This window comes from Terrapene carolina, unplaced genomic scaffold (genome assembly GCF_002925995.2).
Source record: "Terrapene carolina triunguis isolate 2854851 unplaced genomic scaffold, T_m_triunguis-2.0 Scaffold147, whole genome shotgun sequence".
Classification (NCBI taxonomy): domain Eukaryota; kingdom Metazoa; phylum Chordata; order Testudines; family Emydidae; genus Terrapene; species Terrapene triunguis.
This window is the reverse complement of record NW_020664498.1, coordinates 6,596,123-6,618,295: the sequence shown is the minus strand read 5'-3', so window position 1 is coordinate 6,618,295 and position 22,173 is coordinate 6,596,123. Positions and strand designations below refer to the sequence as shown.

General features: G+C 45.1%; 1 protein-coding gene across 2 annotated transcripts in view; it reads left to right on the top strand.

Annotated features, from left to right (window-relative positions):
* Positions 1 to 22,173, top strand: part of LOC113406877 (adenosine kinase) — a 579,784-nt gene that overhangs the window by 25,841 nt on the left and 531,770 nt on the right. For both annotated transcript variants that reach the window (XM_026653709.1, XM_026653710.1), the window contains exon 2: positions 17,498 to 17,572. In XM_026653709.1, the coding sequence (XP_026509494.1) occupies positions 17,498 to 17,572 (75 nt within the window). The remainder of the gene's footprint in view (positions 1 to 17,497; positions 17,573 to 22,173) is intronic.

The following is a 22,173-nucleotide window of genomic DNA, read 5'->3' as shown; positions in this document are numbered from 1 at the left end:
TCTTGAAGTGGTTTCCATCATATACAGGATTTATAGTTCAGTTCAATGGCTCTCAGCACCCCTACTATATAAATTGTTCCAGCACCCCTAACTAGCACTGAGGTGCCTCTGGTCTCAGATTAATTACAGTGAAGGATAAATGATCTTTGTGTTGCAGAAGTAATTGCGCTGTGAACAGAACTGTATTGGTCAAAAGCTTTCGGCAGTTGCTAGCAAGATTTTAAAAGGGTTTCTGTGAATGGATATGCATAGCTGTTTTATTATATCTTGAAACCCTGTCCTAACGGAACTATGTGTACAAGTCTGTCTCTATATAGTGGCTTGTTTGGCTTTGCTTTTGAGAGCAGGTCTTACATGTCTAAGTGTTATAGAAATGTTAAACACCCCTTTTTTTTTTTCATGAAATATGCTACCTCTTCATAAACTTAAGACTGGGTGTATAAAATGGTTTAGTAACCAATTTGTAGTATAACTTTGGCTCCACACAGGAAAAGGCCAAACCGTGTTGTAAGTATTCTGACATTTTTATTTTTGGGAGAGAAAAGGTGGGTGAAGTAATACTTCTATTGGACCAACTTTTGGTGAAAAAGAGAAGCTTTTGAGCTCTGTGGAGCTTTTCTTCAGGTCTGTTCTGTCGAGCTCAAAAGCTTGTCTCTTTCACTAAGATAATTTGGTTCTATAAAAGGTATTACCACACCCACCTTGGCTCTCTCATATCCTGGAACTAACATGGCTACAGCAACACTGCAAACATTAGTTTTCTTGTAAAGCTATCTGGACACTGAAAAGTGAGGGTCCCTCTACCCAGAAAAACTATCTTATACATACTTTATAATAACCAACAAAGCTGTTTTTGTAGACTTATAAAACACAATTATCAATTGATAGTAAAATAAGTCATTTGCTGATATTGTCTAGACAATGTAGTACAGTAGAACCTCAGAGTTGACAAACACCTTGGGAATCGAGGTTGTTCGTAACTCTGAAATGTTTGTATCTCTGAACAAAATGTTCTTTCAAAAGTTTACAATTGAACATTGACTTAATAGCACTTTGAAACTTTACTATGTGGAAAAAAAATGCTGCTTTCCCTTTTTTTAGTACTTTACATTTAACACAGTACTGTATTTGCCTTTTTTTTTTTTTTTTTTTTTAAATATATAGCTGCTGCTGCGTGATTGCATACTTGGGTTCCAAATGAAGTGTGTGGTTGACTGGTTAGTTTGTAACTCTGAGGTTCTACTGTATTGCTAATGAGCAAGTCAGATTGCTGCTTGGATTTGACTTTTCCAAATGTCATAACTGCTGAAAAAATAATCCAATGTGTATTTTTCAAATATTTCTTTAAGCAAGAAATATTTCTTTAAGCACGTAATAAAGACTGAAGTTTTTTTCCCACCTGTATGTTATTTGACACTTATACACTTCCATTACCGTTTTGACGTCACTCTTCCACAGTGCTATTATGCTAAAGTGCAGATAGATGTGTGAGAAGATGAAATACTTCTATTAAAATCAGTGCTACTAGTGTCCGGCCACCAATTTTGGAGTTGCATAGAAAGAAGAAATATTTATCTAATTTTGAAAACAAGTAATATTATATACTTAAGATTGCAAATATGCGTTTAATCTTTTTATGCAAAGTACGGTCAGTTAAGATTAGTTTGACATTTATAAAAATAACTTTTGAAGTGGCAAGTCAATTCAGAAGCAAAAGAGAGAGAGGTAGTTTTTTTTGGTTATGTTGTCTGCACCTTATTACTTCTGTTACTTGTGATAATGAGAGAGTAATATCCAAAACATTTAGCAAAGATCATTGGCTAGTTGTGGAAATTGAATCTCTATAGTGAACAAACCTACCCCCCAACATGGTTAGCTGAACAGGGTTTATATTTAATAATTTACATTATTTAAAAGTTTGAGACTACTGGTTATTTTCAGTAGGTTCTGTAGTAATTACAAAGTCAGTAAAATGCCTTGGTTTTTACTATGGACAATTTGATACTTTTCGTGTTTTGTATGTATGTATGTATGTATGTGAGTGTATGCATGTCTGCATTCCCTCCCAAGCAATGTCGATGTCTTCTGGAAAGTAAGCCACTGGTATTTTTGTGATCTTGGCTTTATTTTTTCTGGTGTTAAAAGCTTTTTTTTTTTTTTTTTTTTTTAATGATAGCATTGTGATACTTGTAATGGTCACAGATGCATTTCCATTTGTATGGGCGTGATGGACCTCTGACCCCCCCACTTGGTAAGGCAACTCCCACCTTTTCATGTGTTGTGTATTTATACTTGCCTTTGTATTTTCTACTCCATGCATCTGATGAAGTGGGTTTTAGCTCAAGAAAGCTTATGCCCAAATAAATTTGTTAGTCTCTAAGGTGCCCCAAGGACTCCTCGTTGTTTTTGCTGATACAGATTAACACTGGTACCGCTCTGAAATCTGTCTGTACTCTGACAAGCCAGATGGACTCTGTCATAACTATAAAGGGAAGGGTAACAGCCCTCCTGTGTACAATACTATAATCCCTCCTGGCCAGAGACACCAAAATCCTTTTACCTGTAAAGGATTAAGAAGCTCAGGTAACCTGGCTGACACCTGACCCAAAGGACCAATAAGGGGACAAGATACCTTCAAATCTTGGTGGGGGGAAAGCTTTTGTTTGTGCTCTTTGTTTTTTGGGGGTTGTTCGCTCTTGGGACTAAGAGGGACCAGACATCAATCCATGCTCTCCAAATCTTTCTGAACAAGTCTCTCATATTTCAAACTTGTAAGTAACAGTCAGGCAAGGCGTATTAGTTTTATCTTTGTTTTCTCAACTTGTGAATGTTCCTTTTGCTAGAGAGTTTACCTCTGTTTGCTGTAACTTTGAACCTGAGGCTAGAGGGGGTTCCTCTGGGGCTCTTTGAATCTGAGTATCCTGTAAAGTTATTTTCCATCCTGATTCTACAGAGATGATTTTTACCTTTCTTTCTTTAATTAAAAGCCTTCTTTTTAAGAACCTGATTGATTTTTCCTTGTTTTAAGATCCAAGGGGATTGGATCTGGACTCACCAGGAATTGGTGGGGGGGTAGAGGGGGAGATGATTAATTCCTCCTTGTTTTAAGATCCAAGGGGTTTGGATTGGTGTTCACCAGGAAATTGGTGGAGGAGCCTCTCAAGGCTACCCAGGGAGGGAAAGGTTTTTTGGGGGGAAGACAGAGTTTCCCAAATAACTCATAAATCATTTGGGTGGTGGCAGCAAAAGCAGATCTAAGCTGATAGTTAAGCTTAGAGGTTTTTATGCAGGTCTGTACCCTAAAGTTCAGAGTGGGGAAGGAACCTTAACACTCAATGAAAAGGAACAGTGAAGATGGTTAAATAAATAAAAGAAGATTATTCCTAGTAAATATTTAGACTTCAAAGGAAAAAAATTGTGGAGAACACACATCCTTGATTCACCAGTCTGCACCTTCTGTTTCGTATCTTATCCAACCTTTAACTTTTCCTCCAGTCTAAATAATTGATAACCAAGATGTGAAATTGACCAGTCCAGTTTTGCTGTCCAACATGACTAAAAAGCAAAAAGTAAACAGGATATAGGTCATGTTAAAGAGTTTTTTACTGCTTTTAAGGTGGTGGTAATAACACTGGTCAGAGTTTAATGCTTTTCTTTACACTGTCCCTATTTAACTCTTGTCTGACTTCACTAGTAATTTCAAGCATGTAAATATGGCTTTCATTTTATATCTGTACAATATGGCCTACAGAATCTTGTTTTATTGTACATAGGTCATGTCTGCACTACAGAGTTAAGTCGACTAAAGTTATGTCGACGATCATAAACTGCTGTAATTACATCGCTTGTACATTTTCACACAACGCTCCTTCTGTTGGCAGAGCACGTCCACAGTTGGTGCTTTAGCACCAACATAGAGTAGTATGCTGTGGGTAGCTATCCCGCTGTGCAAATCGCCACCTTCTTCTGCTAGGAGTTATGAGAATGGATTGCAGTGCATCATGGGGGCAGGATTACTGCTGTATGATGCATTTTTCTCCTGTCCCATAATTCCAAGGGCTTCCAATTGTGTTTCGTGTGATATTTCAACTGCCCCTGTAAACTTTGCGCCCGTCATCTCTCCCTGAAAGCATGGATCCTGCACGGCTCTCTAGTCTTGTGATAAGTGGTATGAACGTAATGCGGCTGATGCTGCAGTATTTAATGAGCTGTGAATCTGAACAGGAAACCATGGTGCATGCCCTGCTGTGTACCATGGAAAGAAACAATTCAAGACTGATGTTGGCATTCATGGAGCAGCTGCACATGGTTGCTACTGGGCTCGGGGAAAAAGCATCGAGTGGTGAGATCGGCTTGTGATGCAGGCATGGGATGACAAGCAGTGGCTGCAGAACTTTTGTATGCACAAAACCACCTTCCTTGAACTCTGTGTGGAGCATGCCCCCCACCCTGTGGTGCAAGGACACCAAAAAGAGAGCTGCCCTAATGGTGGAAAAGTATGTGGCGATAGCTGTGTGGAAGCTGGCAACTCCAGATTGCTGTCAGTCCAGTTGCAAATCAGTTTGGAATTGGGAAGTCCACTGTGGGGGTTGTGATGATGCAAAGTGTGTAGGGCCATGAATCACCTCCTGGTATGAAGGACTGTGTGTACACTTCCACTCTTTTGTTGATGAAACCTGACTTTTGTTGACAAAACTGTGGAAATAGAGAAGTTGCAACAAGTAGCTATTGTGCCTCACACTGCACAATACAAAAGTCAATAGTATGACAATGAAGAATGGGGGGAAAATTCTGGAACACAAATAGGAGCCAGTAAAAGGTTGAATATACAAAAGAATTATATAAAGAAGTTTTCAAGCCTGATTTTCAAACATGTCAAAGCATGAACTTCTGCTGTCTTTGTTAGACTCCTGGCTAGGGACAGTAGAAATCCAGTCCTGGAAAACCCACAGAAATAAGCAGATTATTTTGTGATCTATGGATTCTGAAGTTTGCAGGTTGAGAGAGGCCCGAACAACACTAGTCTGTCTACTTGAAAAGATATTTGGAGAAATTGAAGTCTTAGCAATGCTGTCCTATTCGTGCTGTATAGAAACAGTTAAGGACTTTCCTTGTGTCAGCAATGGAGTGTGAATTTTAAAACTTAGTTTTGACCATTTAAATTCTAACACTTTAAACCTAATTTAGTGCTAACAACATTCAGCTGAAGTAATTGAAAATGAAATATAGGTGTCTAATCTAAGAGTCAATGTAGAGCTCTTGTAGTTTACTTGCCAAAATAGAAAGCTAATGTTCATCTACCTCAGGGCTTGTCTACACTGGCACTTTACAGCGCTGCAACTCTCTCATTCATGGGTGTGAAAAAACACACCCCTGAGCGCTGCAAGTTTCAGCGCTATGACATGCCAGTATAGACAGTGCACCAGCACTGGGAGCTGCACCCCTTGTGGAGGTGGTGGTTTTTTTTAGAGCTCCATTTTGAGCTGTGCCATGACTGCACAAGCAACGCACTTTAATGTTGCCAGTGCAGACGTGCCCTTACTCAGGTTAGATTTAAGATACTAATGTCACTATTTAAGGAGCTGTGGTATCTAAACACTTCACATTTTCTGTCTTCACTCCTTATGTAGTTCTCAGCAGACCACTGTGGATGCTAACCGATAAGATATGCAAAGTCTCATGTGGTATTTGAAAATGAAGTGCCAAATGCTGTTCTGTTGTAACTGCCTCTTTATGGAACAACTAAATTGAAGACGGTAGAAACAGTATTGGTTCCAAATGTTTTAGTTGGCATTGCTGAACCTACTCTTGCTGGTGTCAGCTACCTCTATTTTTTTAATTGTCATGTTAGGTGTGCCCTGTGGCAAAGTAGCCTTTATAATATTGATGGGTTGATATTACCAATGGCATTAAACCATAGTAACCTATGCCAAAGGTTTGCACTCCCTAAAGGCTTCCTTCAGCATTAGGAAGGTCAGAACAGCTATTAGGCTATGTCTACATTTGCAAAGTTTTTTGCGCTGTCAGTTTCACCGGTGATAGTGAACCGGTGAAAGAAAAGCGCTGGCTTGCGTACTCACTTCCACAGGTGTCAGATCATGTTCACATTTGCAGCACTTCCATCGCAGCTGAGACCAGCTATCCCACAGTGCAGCTCTCTCCATTTTGACAATAGGTCTTGTGGGAAGGGGGAGGTGATTGCGGGGCATCCTGGGTCCCTTCACAGCCTCCTCTCCCCAAACACTGATCAGCTCCAGTAACTCAGAATTGCTCCAAGCAGCGGATTGTTTGCTCCGGGAGCAGGCATTGTCACCTGGCCAGATAAGTGAGCACTTGCCAAGAAAACAGGAAGGGGAGTTTCAAAGTTCCCCAGGCTTTACAAGGGGTGGATGTCTGTTTACCTGGTGTCAGAGCAGCAGAGCTGCTGGCCAGAGTGGTTACCTAGGCACTATGGGATATCCTCCGGAGTCTAAAAGCTCTGTAAACAGGAAGAACGTGTCTTCACTTGTACATCACCACAAAAACATCACCAGTAAGAGCTGTTCGCCTCTCGTGGAGGTCGTGTTCTTTTTGCGGTGAAACTTCTGAGTTTCACTGCAAAAATTCATTGGCAAGTGTAGACGCACCCACCTTTTTTCCGCAAAAAAGGGACTTTTTCCGCTTTAAATGGCAAGTGTAGACATGCCCTTAAAAATATCATTACATTTGGAGACTCTAGGAGCGCACAAGGAACAATAGCAATGACTACAATAACATTCACGGGTTATCAATCGTTTCTTTATTACCAATTTCATTAAGCAGATGAACAGAGCTGCAACTATTGAAACATACATAGTGAGACAACCTGTAAGATATCTAGCGTAACAAAGTCAGGCTGGACAACTGCAAAAGGGTCCTGGAAGGCTGATATGTTAGCCCTAGAATGTTAAAGGCCCTTTTTCCTACAAGATGAGAAGAGGTTATCTCAGGTCAGTTAGGGACACCTGAATGCAATTAAGGGCTGCCTGAGGCCTTTATAAACGCCTCCTCTGGGGAGAGCAAAGAGGAAGAGAGAGACACAAGCTACTGCCAGGCTAGTGGTAGCAGGGAAACAAGCTTTTCTAGGCTGAGAGCTCCTTCCCATAGGGCAACAGCCAAATCTGGGTGCCTGCTAGGGGAAGGACTGACATCCCAGGGCAAGCAACCGGAGGACACTCTGTCCCAGCGAGGAGGCAGGGAAAGGTATCCTCTTCTGGTTTTGTGTTTTGAGACAGTTTCCTTTTTGTCTGGTGAAGGATCACCCCTCAGGCCGACCCTGGGGCCTACCCTGAAAACACAGCCAAAGGAGCACAGAAGGAGGAAGTGTGGGGCTGATTTACCCCAGGCCTGCCATCATCAGAGGGGGAAGTGCCAAGTCCGGTGAGACAAAGGAGGTGCCTTGTCACACTAGCATCAATGATTTCATACATCCATCTCTATAGTCCCCTTGGAGATGCCAGTATCGCTCAACAGGTGGTCATTTGTGGAGGGCCTTCTTATGAATTCTTCCTTACATTTTCATACTTTTATTTTGTATTACTCTCATTGATAACTCTTATATGCATGAGGGTTCCAACCCCTTTTTCCTTATCTGGAGTTCCACACTGCATAAATGTTGGTATGCCCATCTTTTCATAGACTGTCTTCTTAGTTTTTCTTATCTTCATTAATGCCTATGTCAACAAATCCCATGGTGACTTACAGTTATTGCAGAATTTCCCATGATGTTTCAAGCAGACATCTTGTGGTGGTGAGGGGCACGCTGGGGAATATTTTCCCAGATATCACCTGCATTTGAAAGAGGACTTTGTTAATGCGATATTCTTTAGTTTGCATCAGCAGCATCCACACAGAGGAGTGGTAGCGCAGCACTGTGGGGCCATGTAGAGAAGCCCTTAGACCATGAGACTGAGGATACGTCTATACTTACCTGCTGGTTCGGCGGCAAGCAATCGATCTTCTGGGATTGATTTATCGCGTCTTGTCTAGATGCGATAAATCGATCCCGGAAGTGCTCGCTGTCGACGCCGGTAATCCTGCTCTGCGAGAAGAGTCGACGGGGGAGCCTGCCTGCCACGTGTGGACCCGCGGTAAGTACCTTTAAGTTCGAACTAAGATACTTCGACTTCAGCTACGTTATTCACGTAGCTGAAGTTGTGTATCTTAGTTCGAACTGGGAGCTTAGTGTGGACCAGCCCTGAGAGAAACTAGTAAGTTTAAAAAAAAAAAAAAAAAAGTCGCAATGCAATTAATTTCTCAGAATTTTATGTGCGGTTGTTAGTACCTCTTTTACGATAATCTTGCAACTTTTACTGGTATTTGCTTACCCCTGCATCAACTACTTAGGTCAACTTCTTTCAGGCCTCATATATGGCTAAGCTAAAATTTGACAGGCCCTGCTTTACACTTTTACAGCATAACCTAACTTACATACCTAACATACTCTTATCCATAACATATGCTTATTACTCCTCTATCCTATAGTACTATTTACATATTCCTACATTTATACCTACAACTTAAATCTATTAATCACATATTGATTACACAGATTAATCATAACAGAACACAATTAAATAATTATATAAGATTATGAGCTACAGCAGTTGGAGGAACACTTAAAAGGAGCTGATGGAAAGAATCCCTCCAAAAACTACTAAGAGAGGGGAAACTTATGGGACATAGCAACATAAAGAACATGCAAAGAATGGCCCAGGATAGACAGGGATGGTGGATCCTTGTTCGTGCCTTAAGTTACTTTTGATGATGGACATAAGGAATTGGATTCAGGTGTGTCACACAGTCTAAGCTCTGACAGAGTGCAAACAAGTTTTTAAATACTGGTTTAAGAATATTAACAAATTAAACATATATTTATGATTGTTAAACAGACCGTGTTAGTTTACAACTTGATGGTTTTCATGTTGGCTTTTCTTAAAACAAAATAAATTCTACCAGCAGTCATAAGCTCAAAATGCCAGTTGAAGTTTAAAAACCCTTAGTTAGAAATGCAATTAAATTCTTGTGTACGGTGAAGAGGACTTATCACAAGTTAGATTTTATGGCTTGTCTGCCTGGCCCCAAAGTTTGGACTATAGGGGTGTGAATTGCAGTGCATACTAGTGTGGATGCCGCTGGTGCAAACTAAAAAGTCTTGCATTTGAAAGAGGACTTTAACGCAATACTTTTTAGTTTGCATCAGCAGCATCCACACAAGGGAGTGGTAGCGCAGCACTGTGGGGCCGTATAAAGAAGCCCTTAGACCATGAGGCGGAGAGAAACTAGTAAGTTTAAAAAAAAGTCACAATGCAATGCAATTAATTTCTTGGAATTTTATGTGTGGTTGTTAGTATCCCATATGCAACACTGACACTTGTCTGTTCATACTTCAGTTATGATTGAGATGTTCACTGGAAATATCATGTATAGTGCATTTTGTCTTCAAGGATCCCAACGTGCATCACACAGATTATGTATAGTATGATGGTTATGCCGCTTTCTACAGCATATAAGTAGCAGCTGAGTGGACAATAAATGTAGGCATATGGAATCTTGGGCAAACTCTCATTCAACACTTTCAAATATTCTGGATTTTCTCCGCCGTTTGTATAAATTCAAATTAATCACCTGATTTAACACCAACACCCCCCCCCCCCACTTTTTAAAGTCTTTACTATATCTAGCCTTCTACAATAAACAAATCCTCAGACTATAAAATAAGTATGGATATTAAAAATATTGTGGCTCAAAGTGGTGAAATACCAAAGACCTGGAAGAAAACAAAATCATTACTGGTAAAATTTGCAGATGACACACAAATTGGGTGAGTGGTAAATAATGAAGAGGACAGGTCACTGATACAGAGCAATCGGATCACTAGGTAAGCTGGGCTCAGGCAAACAATGTGTGTTATAATATGGCTAAATGTATACATGTAGGAACAAAGAATGTAGGTAATACTTGCAGTGTCGGGGACTCTATCCTGGTAAACAGATGTGGAGGTTGTTGTGGATAATCAGCTGAACATGAGCTGTCAGTGTGATGCTGTAGCCAAAAGAGGTAATGTGATCCTGCAATGCATAAAAGGGAATTTTACCTCTGTATTTGGCACTGGTGTGACTGCTGCTGGAATATTGTGTCCAGTTGTGGTGTGCACATTTTAAAAAGGATGTTGATAAATTGGAGAGGGTTCACAGAAAAGCTATTGAGGATGATTAAAGAATTAGAAAGCATGCTTTATAGCGATTGAGCTCCTTGAGTCTATCTATTTAGCTTAACAAAGAGAAGATATTTGATTACAGTTTAAGTACCTACCTGTGAAACAAATATTTAATAATGGGCTCCATCCAGTGGCTGGAAGTTGAAGGTAAACAAGTTCAGATTGCAATTGAAGCATAGTTTTTAACAGTGATGGCAATTAACCATTAAAGGCCATGGTGGATTCTTCATCACTGGAATTATTAAATCAAGACTGGATATTTTTCTAAAAGATATGCTTGAGGAATTATCTTGGGAAAGTTCTATGGCCTGTATTATACAGGGATCAGACTAGATGATCACAGTGGTCCTGTCTGGTCTTGAAATCTATGAATATCAGAAATCTAATCTGCAAGATTATTTTTGAAATGAGGATTTAGTTTGTAATATTCTAAAGATTTAACTGTTTCACACACACAAAATACTCAGTGATTCTTAGTTCCATTTAATGTAAATTGTCAGTTTCTAGTTGGTCACAACCCCGTATTTTATTTTGAATTCTTAGTGTTTTTGCTAAATTTGAAAACATTCTTGGCTATTAAGGTTGCTATATTTACTGAAACATACTATAAAACTTTTATTCTATGATTAAGCTATCATAAAAGAAAGTGAGAAACTTGAAGTTTTTCAGTTTATCAGTCAGCTAAAAAATCAGCAATTCTCATTTGGTTTTTGCTTGCTTAGGGTTATGAATTACCAAAATTCTAATTTAACTTTATATTGGGCCAACTTCTAGCAGAATTTTGGCTCTATCTTGGTAAATATGTTTGTGTGAATTTGGTACTTAAAAGATATGGGCTTATGGCCTTTGGTAGTGGACAAGGGTAATGCATGCAGAAATTTGATACCTGTATACTAGGAAAACATGGTAATGCATCTCTATTCGAGTACTGGGTGCTTCCTCTGAGACATATTGTTGATTTCTAATAGAACTCAAAATGTAGTAAAGGAAACCACGGTCTATTTATTTCTTGTACAGCTTACGAGAAAAAAAAAAAAACTGGGAAGGGGGAATAAATGGTCAGGGGCAAATACATCGTCAAGGTGGTAATTGACCATGTTAAATAATATACTTTAGTAGCCCAAGAAATTAAGATGGGAAATGTTAGTGCCTGGATGAGTTTTTAAACTGTAGCCTCTTGGTAATGTTTTGGAGGAGGAAATGCTAAGACTTGAATAGCAATTAGATGTGTGAGGCAATGGAGAATAGTCATGATTCCTAGTTTATGGGCTGGAGTGAAAGGGAGAATGGTGGTGGCAGCAGTGAAAGAGGAGAGTTAAGCTTGAGTTGATGGCAAGAGACCCAAGAGATGTCTTCATCTAGCCATGTAGGGATATTAAAGAAGGTACTAACAGTGATTCCCCCAAGTGACAGTGACCCCCTCATAATTTGTCCCCCACACTTTAAAATCCAGTTTCACCAAGTACAAAAATCTCTTGGGTCTTCTGTTAAAACTTGTAAGCTATTGTCTGTAGAAACCATTGATTAGATCTATCCTGTGAAAGATACTTTACTACTATGTAAAACTTACAAACAAGTTAACTGACTTTGTTCTTGAAGTAATTGATACAATGTAAACAAACACTGTAAGCTGTTAAGTGACTTTCACTTCATTCAAGGGCTCCTAGGACAGACCCCCCCCCCACCCTCTGTGATTAAAGGGCCGGGAGCCTCAAATGAATTAGCACACACTCTGAAAGTGGTGGAGACAGTAAATTAAAATATGGTTAAGGTATGGAATGTATACTGATGAATGCTTGATATACATGGATGGTTAGGGAGGTGCCAGCCTAGAAAGAAAGTATCCATCGGCCGAAGAATGTGTCAAGTAGATAACCAGAAACCCCCGGAGGGTAAACTGGAATCCACCCCATCACCTGGAAGGATGAGAAACACAAACTTTGGACAATGTGGAGCCACCAGGAATGTGCCACTTTGGACAGGAATGTGTGCCATCTGCTGATTGAGTCAGCAACAGCAGGATGAAACAGCTCCCATAAACTAACATAGGAATTAATTCCTATAAAAATGGACTCTAAAGACTGATGACTTTGAGTCTCTCTGCCAGCCTCCAGGAGCATCAGATGCATCTGACACAGACTCTGCTCCATCCTCATGACCAAGCTACCTGGCCAGTAACTTGGCATGAGCAACTTCTAGGCTGGTAACTATAACACCTATACAGAACTTGAATGAATGATTGTGTGAATGAATCTCTCTCCCTCTCTCTCTCTCTATATATATATATGTATGTGTGTGTGTATAAGTAATAAGTAGTCAAACAACGTTGTTTACTTTTATCTTTTGCTTTATCATTATATTTACAATAAATGTGGCATCTTTGCCTTATCCCTCTTAATAAGATCCTGCTGGTTTTTATTTTATTGGTATAACAGCCAAACCCATATATCGGCACTTTCCTGTTAAGTCAGGAGTGAAAAGCTAAATTTGAGTAATTGAGGTAGAGATGGGGAATGCAGCTATGAGAGTAGCTAGGATCTCACAAAGAAAGGGTGTAAAAAGAAGTGGAAGGGTGAAAAGTAAGAGATGTATGGGACTCTCATGGATGGTATATGAGAAGGAGGGTCTACTGAAAGGGCTGCCAAAGAAGTAGGAGGAGAAACGAGAGGATGTTATCGCAGAAGCCTCAGTTGAATAAAATGTCAAGAAGCAGAAGATGAGGAGTAGGATGAGCCCTGAAATTTGGCTAGGTGAAGGTCAATATAGATCTTGGTGAAAGAGCAGCTTTATAGAATAGGAGGGCAGAACATGGATTGGAGGGGATCCAAGGTGGAGGTGAAAGAGAAACTGGGGGAAGTATTTTATAATTGAAAGTACCTTGACCAAAGCAGGAGTATCAGGGATTATACCCACAATCTAGGCTTTTTTGTATGTAGCCAAGGACAAATATACTTCACAGCACAACATACTTAATCTTGGATCCTATTAAAAACACAAGATTTGTCAACATTTGAAAAATTCTATATTTAAACATGTATATTCATAAACGAAGATAGTGTGGCCCACTGAATGGGGCACTGGTCTGAGAGTCAGGAGTTCTAGGTTCTGTTCCAGCTCTGCCACTTGACTGCTGTGTGACTTTGTGCAAGTCACTTCTCTCTGCCTATATTTCCCCTCCCACCCCTTCTTGTCTTGTTTTCTTGGACTGTAATCTCTTCGGTGCCAGGACCGTGTGGTTGTACAGCACTTATTGCAATGGGGCCCCATTTTGGGGGGATCCTTTTGGTGCTACTGTAATACAAATAATAACTTAAAACGATTGTAGACAACAGATTCAAGAGTTTATAGCTGAAGGGATATGGGGTAGTTGAAGTATTTGGGGACCAGGGTTGGCTTTTTTGAGGATGGAAAAGGTGTAAAGCTTGTATTAGGAGAGCTCCAGAGCAGGGAGAGACCTGTTAAGGAGTGTGACGACAAGGCCAAGAGAGTGGAAGATAATAGAGTTGCTGGAGCAGGTGGAGAGCAAAGCCAGATCTATATTTGGAAGGCTTTGCCAGTGTAGCTACCGTATATACTCATTCATAAGCCAAATTTTTTTTGGTAAAAAAGTGACGCATCAAAGAGCGGGGGTCGGCTTATCAAAGAGACCACCAAAATTTGACGAATGTAAGCGCTATTGAATTGAATATCTAATACGTGGTCATTGTAGATCAGGGGTCGGCAGACTTTGGCTCCCAACCCGTCAGGGTAAGCCGCTAGCGGGCCGGGACATTTTGTTTACCTGGAGCATTCACAGGCACGGAGCCCCTCAGCTCAGTTTGCTGTTCACAGCCAATGGGAGCCGTGGGAAGCGGCGCGGGCTGAGGGACATGCTGGCTGCCACTTCCTGCAGCTCCCATTGGCTGGGGAAGGCAAACCATGGCCACTGGGAGCTGAGGGGCTCCGTGCCTGCCAATGCTCCAGGTAAGCAAAATGTCCCAGCCTGCTAGTGGCTTACCCTGATGGGCCGGGAGCCAAAGTTTGCCAAACCCTGAAATATAGGATCGGCTTATGAAAGGGTCATACAGTTTTTGCCTTTTTTTAATCTATCCATCTTGGGGGGTCGGCTTATAAACGAACGGGCTAATGAACGAGTATATACAGTATATTGTTATACTCTACCAGGAAAGTGCTCCTAGTGTGGTGGATATAGTTTATACTGACAGCTGCATTTTTGCTAGTATAGCCTCATTGGCCGAGTGCTTGTACTTTTTCTCTGCTTTGTGATGAGTCTTCAGTGACCCAGCCCTCCGGCTGAGTCATACATAGTCTGTATGTGAGATCATATCAAATCCACCAGGGGCCTCTCTGTGCCCCCTGTAACAGTTCTTTATCTGCAGCCCTATCTCTGGGCTTGCTCCTCAATCCGTCCAGCAGGGCCTATTGCAGTGTCCTGGTCATAACTGTTTCTCAGCCCCTTCTGGGCTTCCTCGAATTGTCCCTGCTCTTCAAGCAGTCCTGGCCCTGGTATGGGGCCACGTCCCCCAGGTTTCTCTCCCTGGAGACCATTTGTGCTTCTGAGCCTTTCTGGCCCCAGTTTTTCAGCTGGGCCACTAAAAGAGTTCAGTTCCCCTTCTAGGGTGTATCAAAGTCCAGGCCACTTTCCTAGTGGCTGGTGGTGGGGACCCAGGTCTGCCCTTTACTCCAAGTCCCAGTCCAGGGACCCTATAGATAGGAGCTTTCTGCCATGTCCATTTAAATAAACTGCATCACTGCTACAATTCCCTGGGCCACTTCCCCGTGGCCCCAGCACATTCTTCCCCCTTACCTCAGGGCCTTGTCCTGGTTGAGTCCCAACAGCCAGCCTGGAGCACCTTCAAGTTCTCTCTCTCTCTCTCCCCTGCCCCCCCCCCAGCACTACTCTCTCTGAGGTCCTGTACCTCTCTCAGCCAGCCAGGCACACCATCCACTCTCCTCCAGCTTTAGCAAGGAACTGATCTCATGCTGGCTCTGCAACTCTTCATATACTAGCCTGCTGGGCCCTGATTGGCTGCTCCCTGCAGCCCCTTTCTGATTGTGTCCCATACAGCCACTCTAGGCAGCTTGGAGGACCCTCTCCACTGCCCTTTTCTGGGGTAGGGTGTGGCAGGGCTGCAAGGCCTCCAACAGGGGGCGTCAGGGCCTGGTCCACCCCCTCACAAGCCTATTCCAGCCTGCACTCTCTTCCCTCTTCCCAAGCAGAATAAGCTATACTAACAAATGTGCAGTTTTGCCATTATAACAGAATCTACACAGGGCTTTTTCTGGCACAGCACCTCACAAATTGTACCTCATCACACCTCTGGCCAACATAGCTGTGCTGGCAAATTTTGTCATGAAAACTTGTCCTAAGTGCAAGTTCTAGGTGGTAATGATGGCGCTGGAAGGGAGAATGTGATGGGGAAATAGGGAGATTGTGGCAGATGTTGTCTTTGAATGGTCAACAAATCTTGTGTTGAAGGGAAGTAGATGGTGGGAGAGAAGACGTTTTTAGGAGAAAGTTGCAAGTAGGCAACTGACACTGCATTTGTTGGTGTCAATGAAAGTGGAAAAGTGGTGTTTGACCAGGAATATGACAAAAATATAAGAGAAGAGTGAGTCTTTTCATGGAAAGAGACCATATGTTTGAGCTTTTGGAAGCACTTAACCATATGAGGGAGGAGGAAAGGAAAGTGTTTTTTTGGCTGGGTAAGGATAGTGTGAGTTTGTTAGCATGAACTTTGTGGTAGGAGGTAACTGAGAAAGAAGCAAGGATGGGGTGGAGAGGTGGGAAACAATAGCTGCTGGAGCTGCTTCCTGGGCTTGCTATTTTTAGGGTTTTCCTCTAGGACCTCCCATTTAATTTTCTAGCTGTTCCCATATTAGGCCATGTCTACAACACTGGCTAAATCCGTACTGCTGTGATCGATGCAGCGGTGTTGATTTAGCGGTTCTGGTGAAGACCTGCTCTCCCATCGACATAGCGCAGTATAGACACAGCTGTAAGTCAACCTAAGTTATGGTGACTTCAGTTACATAACTGAAGTAGCGTAACTTAGATTGACTTACAGCGTTAGTTTAGACCAGCCCTTAGGTTTGCTAGCTTTTTAATCCTCTTGAGGATAACTGCCAGATGAGTCAGCAGAACAGCTATACCTCCATGCATAGACCTAATATCTGACGACCTGTCAAAATGCCATGGAAACTCCTTCACTTGTGACCTAACCCATAGTTGAAGAAGGGTCTGAAAGCTAAAGACAGCCATGTTAAGTTACTTTGTTGCCTGGCTTTGTTTGAACATTTAGATTTTAAAGCTGAAATACTGTGGTAGTGCTTTGGAGAATATTGGTCTAATGAAAACCCTTGAAAAATGAGCAGCTGATGGGGAAGAAGGTGTATATTTGATGGCTTCTTTGTTAAATTTTCAGAAGTGATTTCAGTAGATGCTATTGGTGTTTAACCTGCCAATTGGAGACAGCAGGTGTTGGCTTGGTGGGGAATGTGATGGATTTGAATCTAGTGTTAGAAAGTCTAGTGGGCACAGCTGCATTCACTATCGTTTGCCTCTGTGTCATGTACTATCTAGTTCTTCATTATTACTGTATCACTGAAGTATGTAAGATAACTAACTGAATATGCTAAATATTCTTTTGACATTATTATAATAAAAATACTTGATCATTAGATAATGCCTTTTGGTAACTTGCTGCTTTGCTTCATACTGCTGCATGTTTAGTAATTTTTTCTGCATTAAAAAAAGTCAACATTTTATCAGTAAACAAATACTGTTTGTAAGGATAGATGAGGGTTTGTGCACAATAAAATACTGCTCTTAACAATTACTTTTATACGGTTAAATTTGTGGCTGCTCATATAAACAACAAAATCTGGCTCATGGAACTCTACACTCTGGTCCACCGTTGCCCCTTTATATAACCTGCAAATACAACCCAAGTGTAACTCTTAAAAACTACAGATTATAGCATGCAAGGCTCATTCCCTGATTGAAGGGTTGCTTAAATGAATGTGCAGTCTTACATGTTTGAGACTTTTGTATTCTATGTAATTCACTGAGCGAGAATACAAGTTTGCATTTTGTTTGAATTAGCTGTGCTGTCTGGATTCCAGGCAAATTGACCGTGCAGCCCTTGGTTGGGCAAAATTAGTTTTGCCCTAATCTGTTGTTTGTCAATGCAATATAATGTTAGACTAGAAACATTACACTACATTTGAAAACCTTTTTTTTTTTTTTTTCTTTGGTAGTGAAAATGTGCTTTTTGGAATGGGAAATCCTCTTCTTGATATCTGTGCAGTAGTGGACAAGGACTTCCTTGACAAGTAAGTATAAAGATATTTTCACATTAATTTCCTAAATATGGCTGATGGTTAATTCTAGAAATGCAACATGGAATTAAGTACCTGCTTAACGCAAGCGCTTAACATTAGTCTTTTCAGTGTCCTCTGTAACATCTATTTATGTATTTGATGGTAACTATCAGTTCTTCTTCGAGTGCTTGCTCACATCCATTCCAGTTAGGTGTGTGCGCGCCGCGTGCACGATCGTCGGAAGATTTTTACCCTAGCAACACCCGGTGGGTCGGCTGTGGAGCCCCCTGGAGTGGCGCCGTTATGGCGCTGGATATATACCCCAGCCGACCCAGCGCCCCCTCAGTTCCTTCTTACCGCCCCTGACGGTCGTTGGAACTGTGGAGCGCGGCATAGCTGATCTCCACACTCCTTAGCTTTACTCGTTTTTCATTAGTCTAGATAGTTGTTTAGAGTGTTTATAGTTGTTAAGAAGTTTTTAGATAGTTATTGTTAGTTTTTGTAGTTAAACTGTCAACTGGGGATTAAGGGGGTCATTCCCCCCCCCCCTTTTTTCCCCTCGGTGCTTCGCCTGGCTCATGCCCAAGGCTCCTGGATTCAAGCAGTGCGCCTCCTGCGCGAAGCCTATGCCCACGAGCGACCCGCACACCTCCTGCTTGAAGTGCCTCGGGGAATCCCACCACGCAGATAAGTGCCAGATCTGCAAGGCCTTCAAGCCTCGGACAAGGAAGGAGTGGGACTTTAGGCTTCGGCAGCTCCTCATGGAGGCGACACTTAGCCCGGATCCTCCCTCGGCGCGCCCAGCCCCGGCACCGAGCGCCTCGGTGCGCAGCGCCCCGGCGGCCCCGACCGGTGCGGCGGAAAAGACAGCTCGGCACCGGCCGACGTCGGCACCGCGCCCGCCTAAGGAGCCTCGGCGCCGATCCCTTTCTCCGGGCCATAAGAAGGCCACCAAGGCGCGGGATGTTGCTGCCGTGAAGATACCGGCTCCCCCGGTGCCGGGGGTAGAGCGCGTCCGCAGTTGGACCGCCAAAGGCAGGCGGCCAGACCGTCGACTCCGGCACCGAGGCCGTTGAGTCCGGTGCGGACTGTTTCACCACCAAGGCTGGTGGTGGAACCTTGTCTCCCTTCCACCCCGGAAACTTTTGCGACGGCGAGGGACCTGATCGCCCTCACGGAGCCGGCGCCGTCACAACTCCCGGCACCGGTGGCTCCACGTGTGCCGCAGTCCAGAGGCAAGCCTGCTCTGATGCGCCCACCGTCGCCAGCTCAAGTCTCTCGGCACCGCTCCAGGTCTTGGAGCAGGTCCCGACGCCGCTCGGAGTCCCGGCGCCGAATATCACCTCGGCACCGGTCGTACTCGCGGCCCAGATCATCTTCGCGGCGCCGTTCAACATCTCAGCACCGTCGCGACGACCGGCACCGATCGGGCTCGAGACGCAGCTCCCGGCACCGGTACGAGCGCCACTCGGGCTCGAGGGGCCGCTCCCGGTACCACGCCTCTTCGCGATCGTCGTCCCGCTCCAGATCGGGATCTCGGCACCGGAGGGACTACCGGCACCGATCCAGATCCCGGCACCGCTCTCCGGCACTGCACAGGGACAGATCGCCTTACGGCCGGCACCGATCGGCACCGTACCATCCGGTGCCGACGGCGTTGGGCTCGGCACCGCCGTGGCCGTCGAGGTCGGCATTGCGCTCGTCGGATGCAGTGGAGGTCGGCCACCTGCAGGAGACCGAGGACCCTACGCAGGGACCTGCGCATTGGTCCTTCTGGACTCCGTGGGCCTACCATCAGGCGCAAGGGGCTCCGCCATCCGCCTCCCGCTCGGGCCGTTCTGAGCCCAGGGTCCCAGAGTCCACCATCTCCCGCCCTCCTCCAAGGGGCGTGGAGGCTCCAGTGCCCACACCGGCAGAGGCCCTGGACCAGGGAGTAGGCGATGTCCAGCTCCAGGAACACCTGGAGCAGGATCAGCCATTGGACCCCTTGCCACCGGGTCGTCCTCGCCTGATGAGGCCGTAGCGGGTACGTCCGCCATTGGGCCGCCTCCTATAGACCTTCGGGCCCACCAGGACCTGCTGCGCCGCATGGCTCGCAATATGGACCTCCAGGTGGAGGAGATTGTGGAGGTCCATGATCCCATTGTGAACATCATTTCAGCGGATACTCTATCTAGGGTGGCGTTACCGCTGATCCGCACTATTCAGGCGAACGCCACCACCATCTGGCAAACCCCGGCCTCTATTCCACCCACGGCCAGAGGGGTTGAGAGGAAGTACTTTGTGCCCTCCAAGGATCATGAGTACTTGTACACTCACCCCCAACCGTGCTCACTGGTGGTTTCATCAGTTAATGCACGGGAGCGCCATGGCCAGCAGGCTGCTGCACCCAAATCGAAGGACGCTAAGCGCTTCGATTTGTTCGGACGCAAGGTCTATTCGGCTGGCGGACTGCAACTGCGGGCGGCGAATCAGCAGGCGCTCCTGAGCCGCTACAGCTTTAATTCGTGGTCCTCGATGGGGAAATTTAAAGAGCTGGTTCCCCAGGAATCGAGGGAAGAGTTCGGGGCCTTGGTAGAGGAGGGCAAGCGGGTGGCACGCACCTCCCTGCAGGCCTCCCTTGACATAGCGGACTCGGCCGCTAGGACCCTGGCGTCGGGGATAGCAATGCGGCGAATCTCCTGGCTCCAGGTGTCAGGCTTGCCACCTGAACTGCAGCAGACCCTGCAGGATCTTCCGTTTGAGGGCCAGGGCCTCTTTTCGGAAAAGACGGACTCTAGGCTCCAAAATCTCAAAGACTCCCGGACAATGATGCGCTCCCTGGGGATGCATGTCCCAGGGCCTCAGCGCAGACCCTTCAGGCCCCAGCCTCAGCGGTTCTACCCTCCCCCGCCTCGTCCAAGACAGGACTTTGCTAGGAGGCGGGGTCGAGGCGGTAGGCGAAGGTCGACCGGCCCTCAACCCGGTCAGAACCAGGGCCAGCCTAGGCCACCTTCAGGGCCTAGGCAAACCTTTTGAAGGTGCGGTCGAGGACGGCACCTCAACCGGCTTCCAGGATTCGGTTCTCCCCTTCCGGGATCGCCTCTCCCGTTTCCACCGTGCTTGGTCTCTTATAACATCGGACCGCTGGGTCCTTCGCACGGTGGAGAGGGGATACGCCCTCCAGTTTTCCTTGCCCCCCCCTCCCACTCCCCCTCCCCGTCCCTCTTCAGGGACCCTTCTCACGAGCAACTCCTTACACAGGAGGTTTTTGGGCTCCTTGCTATGGGGGCCATAGAGGAGGTTCCATCGGAGCTAAGGGGCAGGGGGTTTTATTCCCGCTACTTCCTGATACCCAAGTCGAAAGGGGGTCTACGGCCCATCCTAGATTTGCGCGGACTCAACAAATTCATAGTAAAGTTGAAGTTCCGCATGGTATCATTGGGGACCACCATCCCTTCACTGGATCCTGGAGACTGGTTCGCCGCCCTTGACATGAAGGATGCTTATTTCCATATAGCGATTTATCCGCCCCACAGGCGCTTCCTGCGATTTGTAGTAAACAGGGTGCACTACCAATTCGCAGTACTTCCCTTCGGCTTGTCCTCGGCTCCCAGAGTGTTCACAAAGTGCCTGGCAGTCGTCGCGGCCTTCCTTCGTCGACAAGGGATACAGCTGTTCCCGTACTTGGACGACTGGCTGGTACGCGGCCGCACCAGGGACCAAGTTCAGGCTCATGTCCACATAGTGACACACACTTTCCACGAGCTGGGCATTCTACTCAACAGAGAGAAGTCCACTCTAGTACCAACTCAGAGAATAGAGTTCATTGGAGCAATCCTGGACTCCAGACGTGCCCGAGCCATCCTGCCAGACAGCCGCTTTCATACCATCTCAAGCGTCATTCAAGGACTCAGGGCCTTTCCAATTACCACCATAAGGACATGCCTTGCCCTTTTGGGCCACATGGCCTCGTGCACCTACGTAATCAGGCACGCCAGGCTGCGACTTCGCCCACTGCAGACTTGGGTGTCATCGGTTTACCGTCCTCATCGAGACGACCTGAACATGGTGGTCACGGTTCCGGCCTCGGTCTTGGCCTCCCTCACCTGGTGGACGGATCGCACGGCGGTCTGTGCAGGAGTGCCCTTTCACGCCCCACAGCCCTCCCTCCACCTAGTTACGGACGCTTCATCTCTAGGATGGGGCGCTCACCTGGGGGAGCACCATACCCAAGGCCTGTGGTCCGCGTCCCAACTAGCCCTGCACATCAACGTCCGAGAGCTGATGGCGGTGCGCCTGGCTTGTCAGGCTTTTCTCAACTTCCTACAGGGCCGTTGCGTGCTGATTCTCACCGACAACACCACGGCCATGTTTTACATCAACAAGCAAGGCGGAGCCCACTCATCTCCCCTATGCCAAGAGGCCATTCGCCTGTGGGACTTCTGCATCGCCCACTCGATACATCTCACGGCATCATTCCTGCCTGGAGTCCAGAATACGCTGGCGGACCGTCTCAGCAGGTCCTTCCAGACGCACGAGTGGTCGATTCGCCCGGACATCATCTATTCCGTCTTCCAGAGGTGGGGGTTTCCCCAGATCGACCTGTTCGCATCTCGGGCCAACAGGAAATG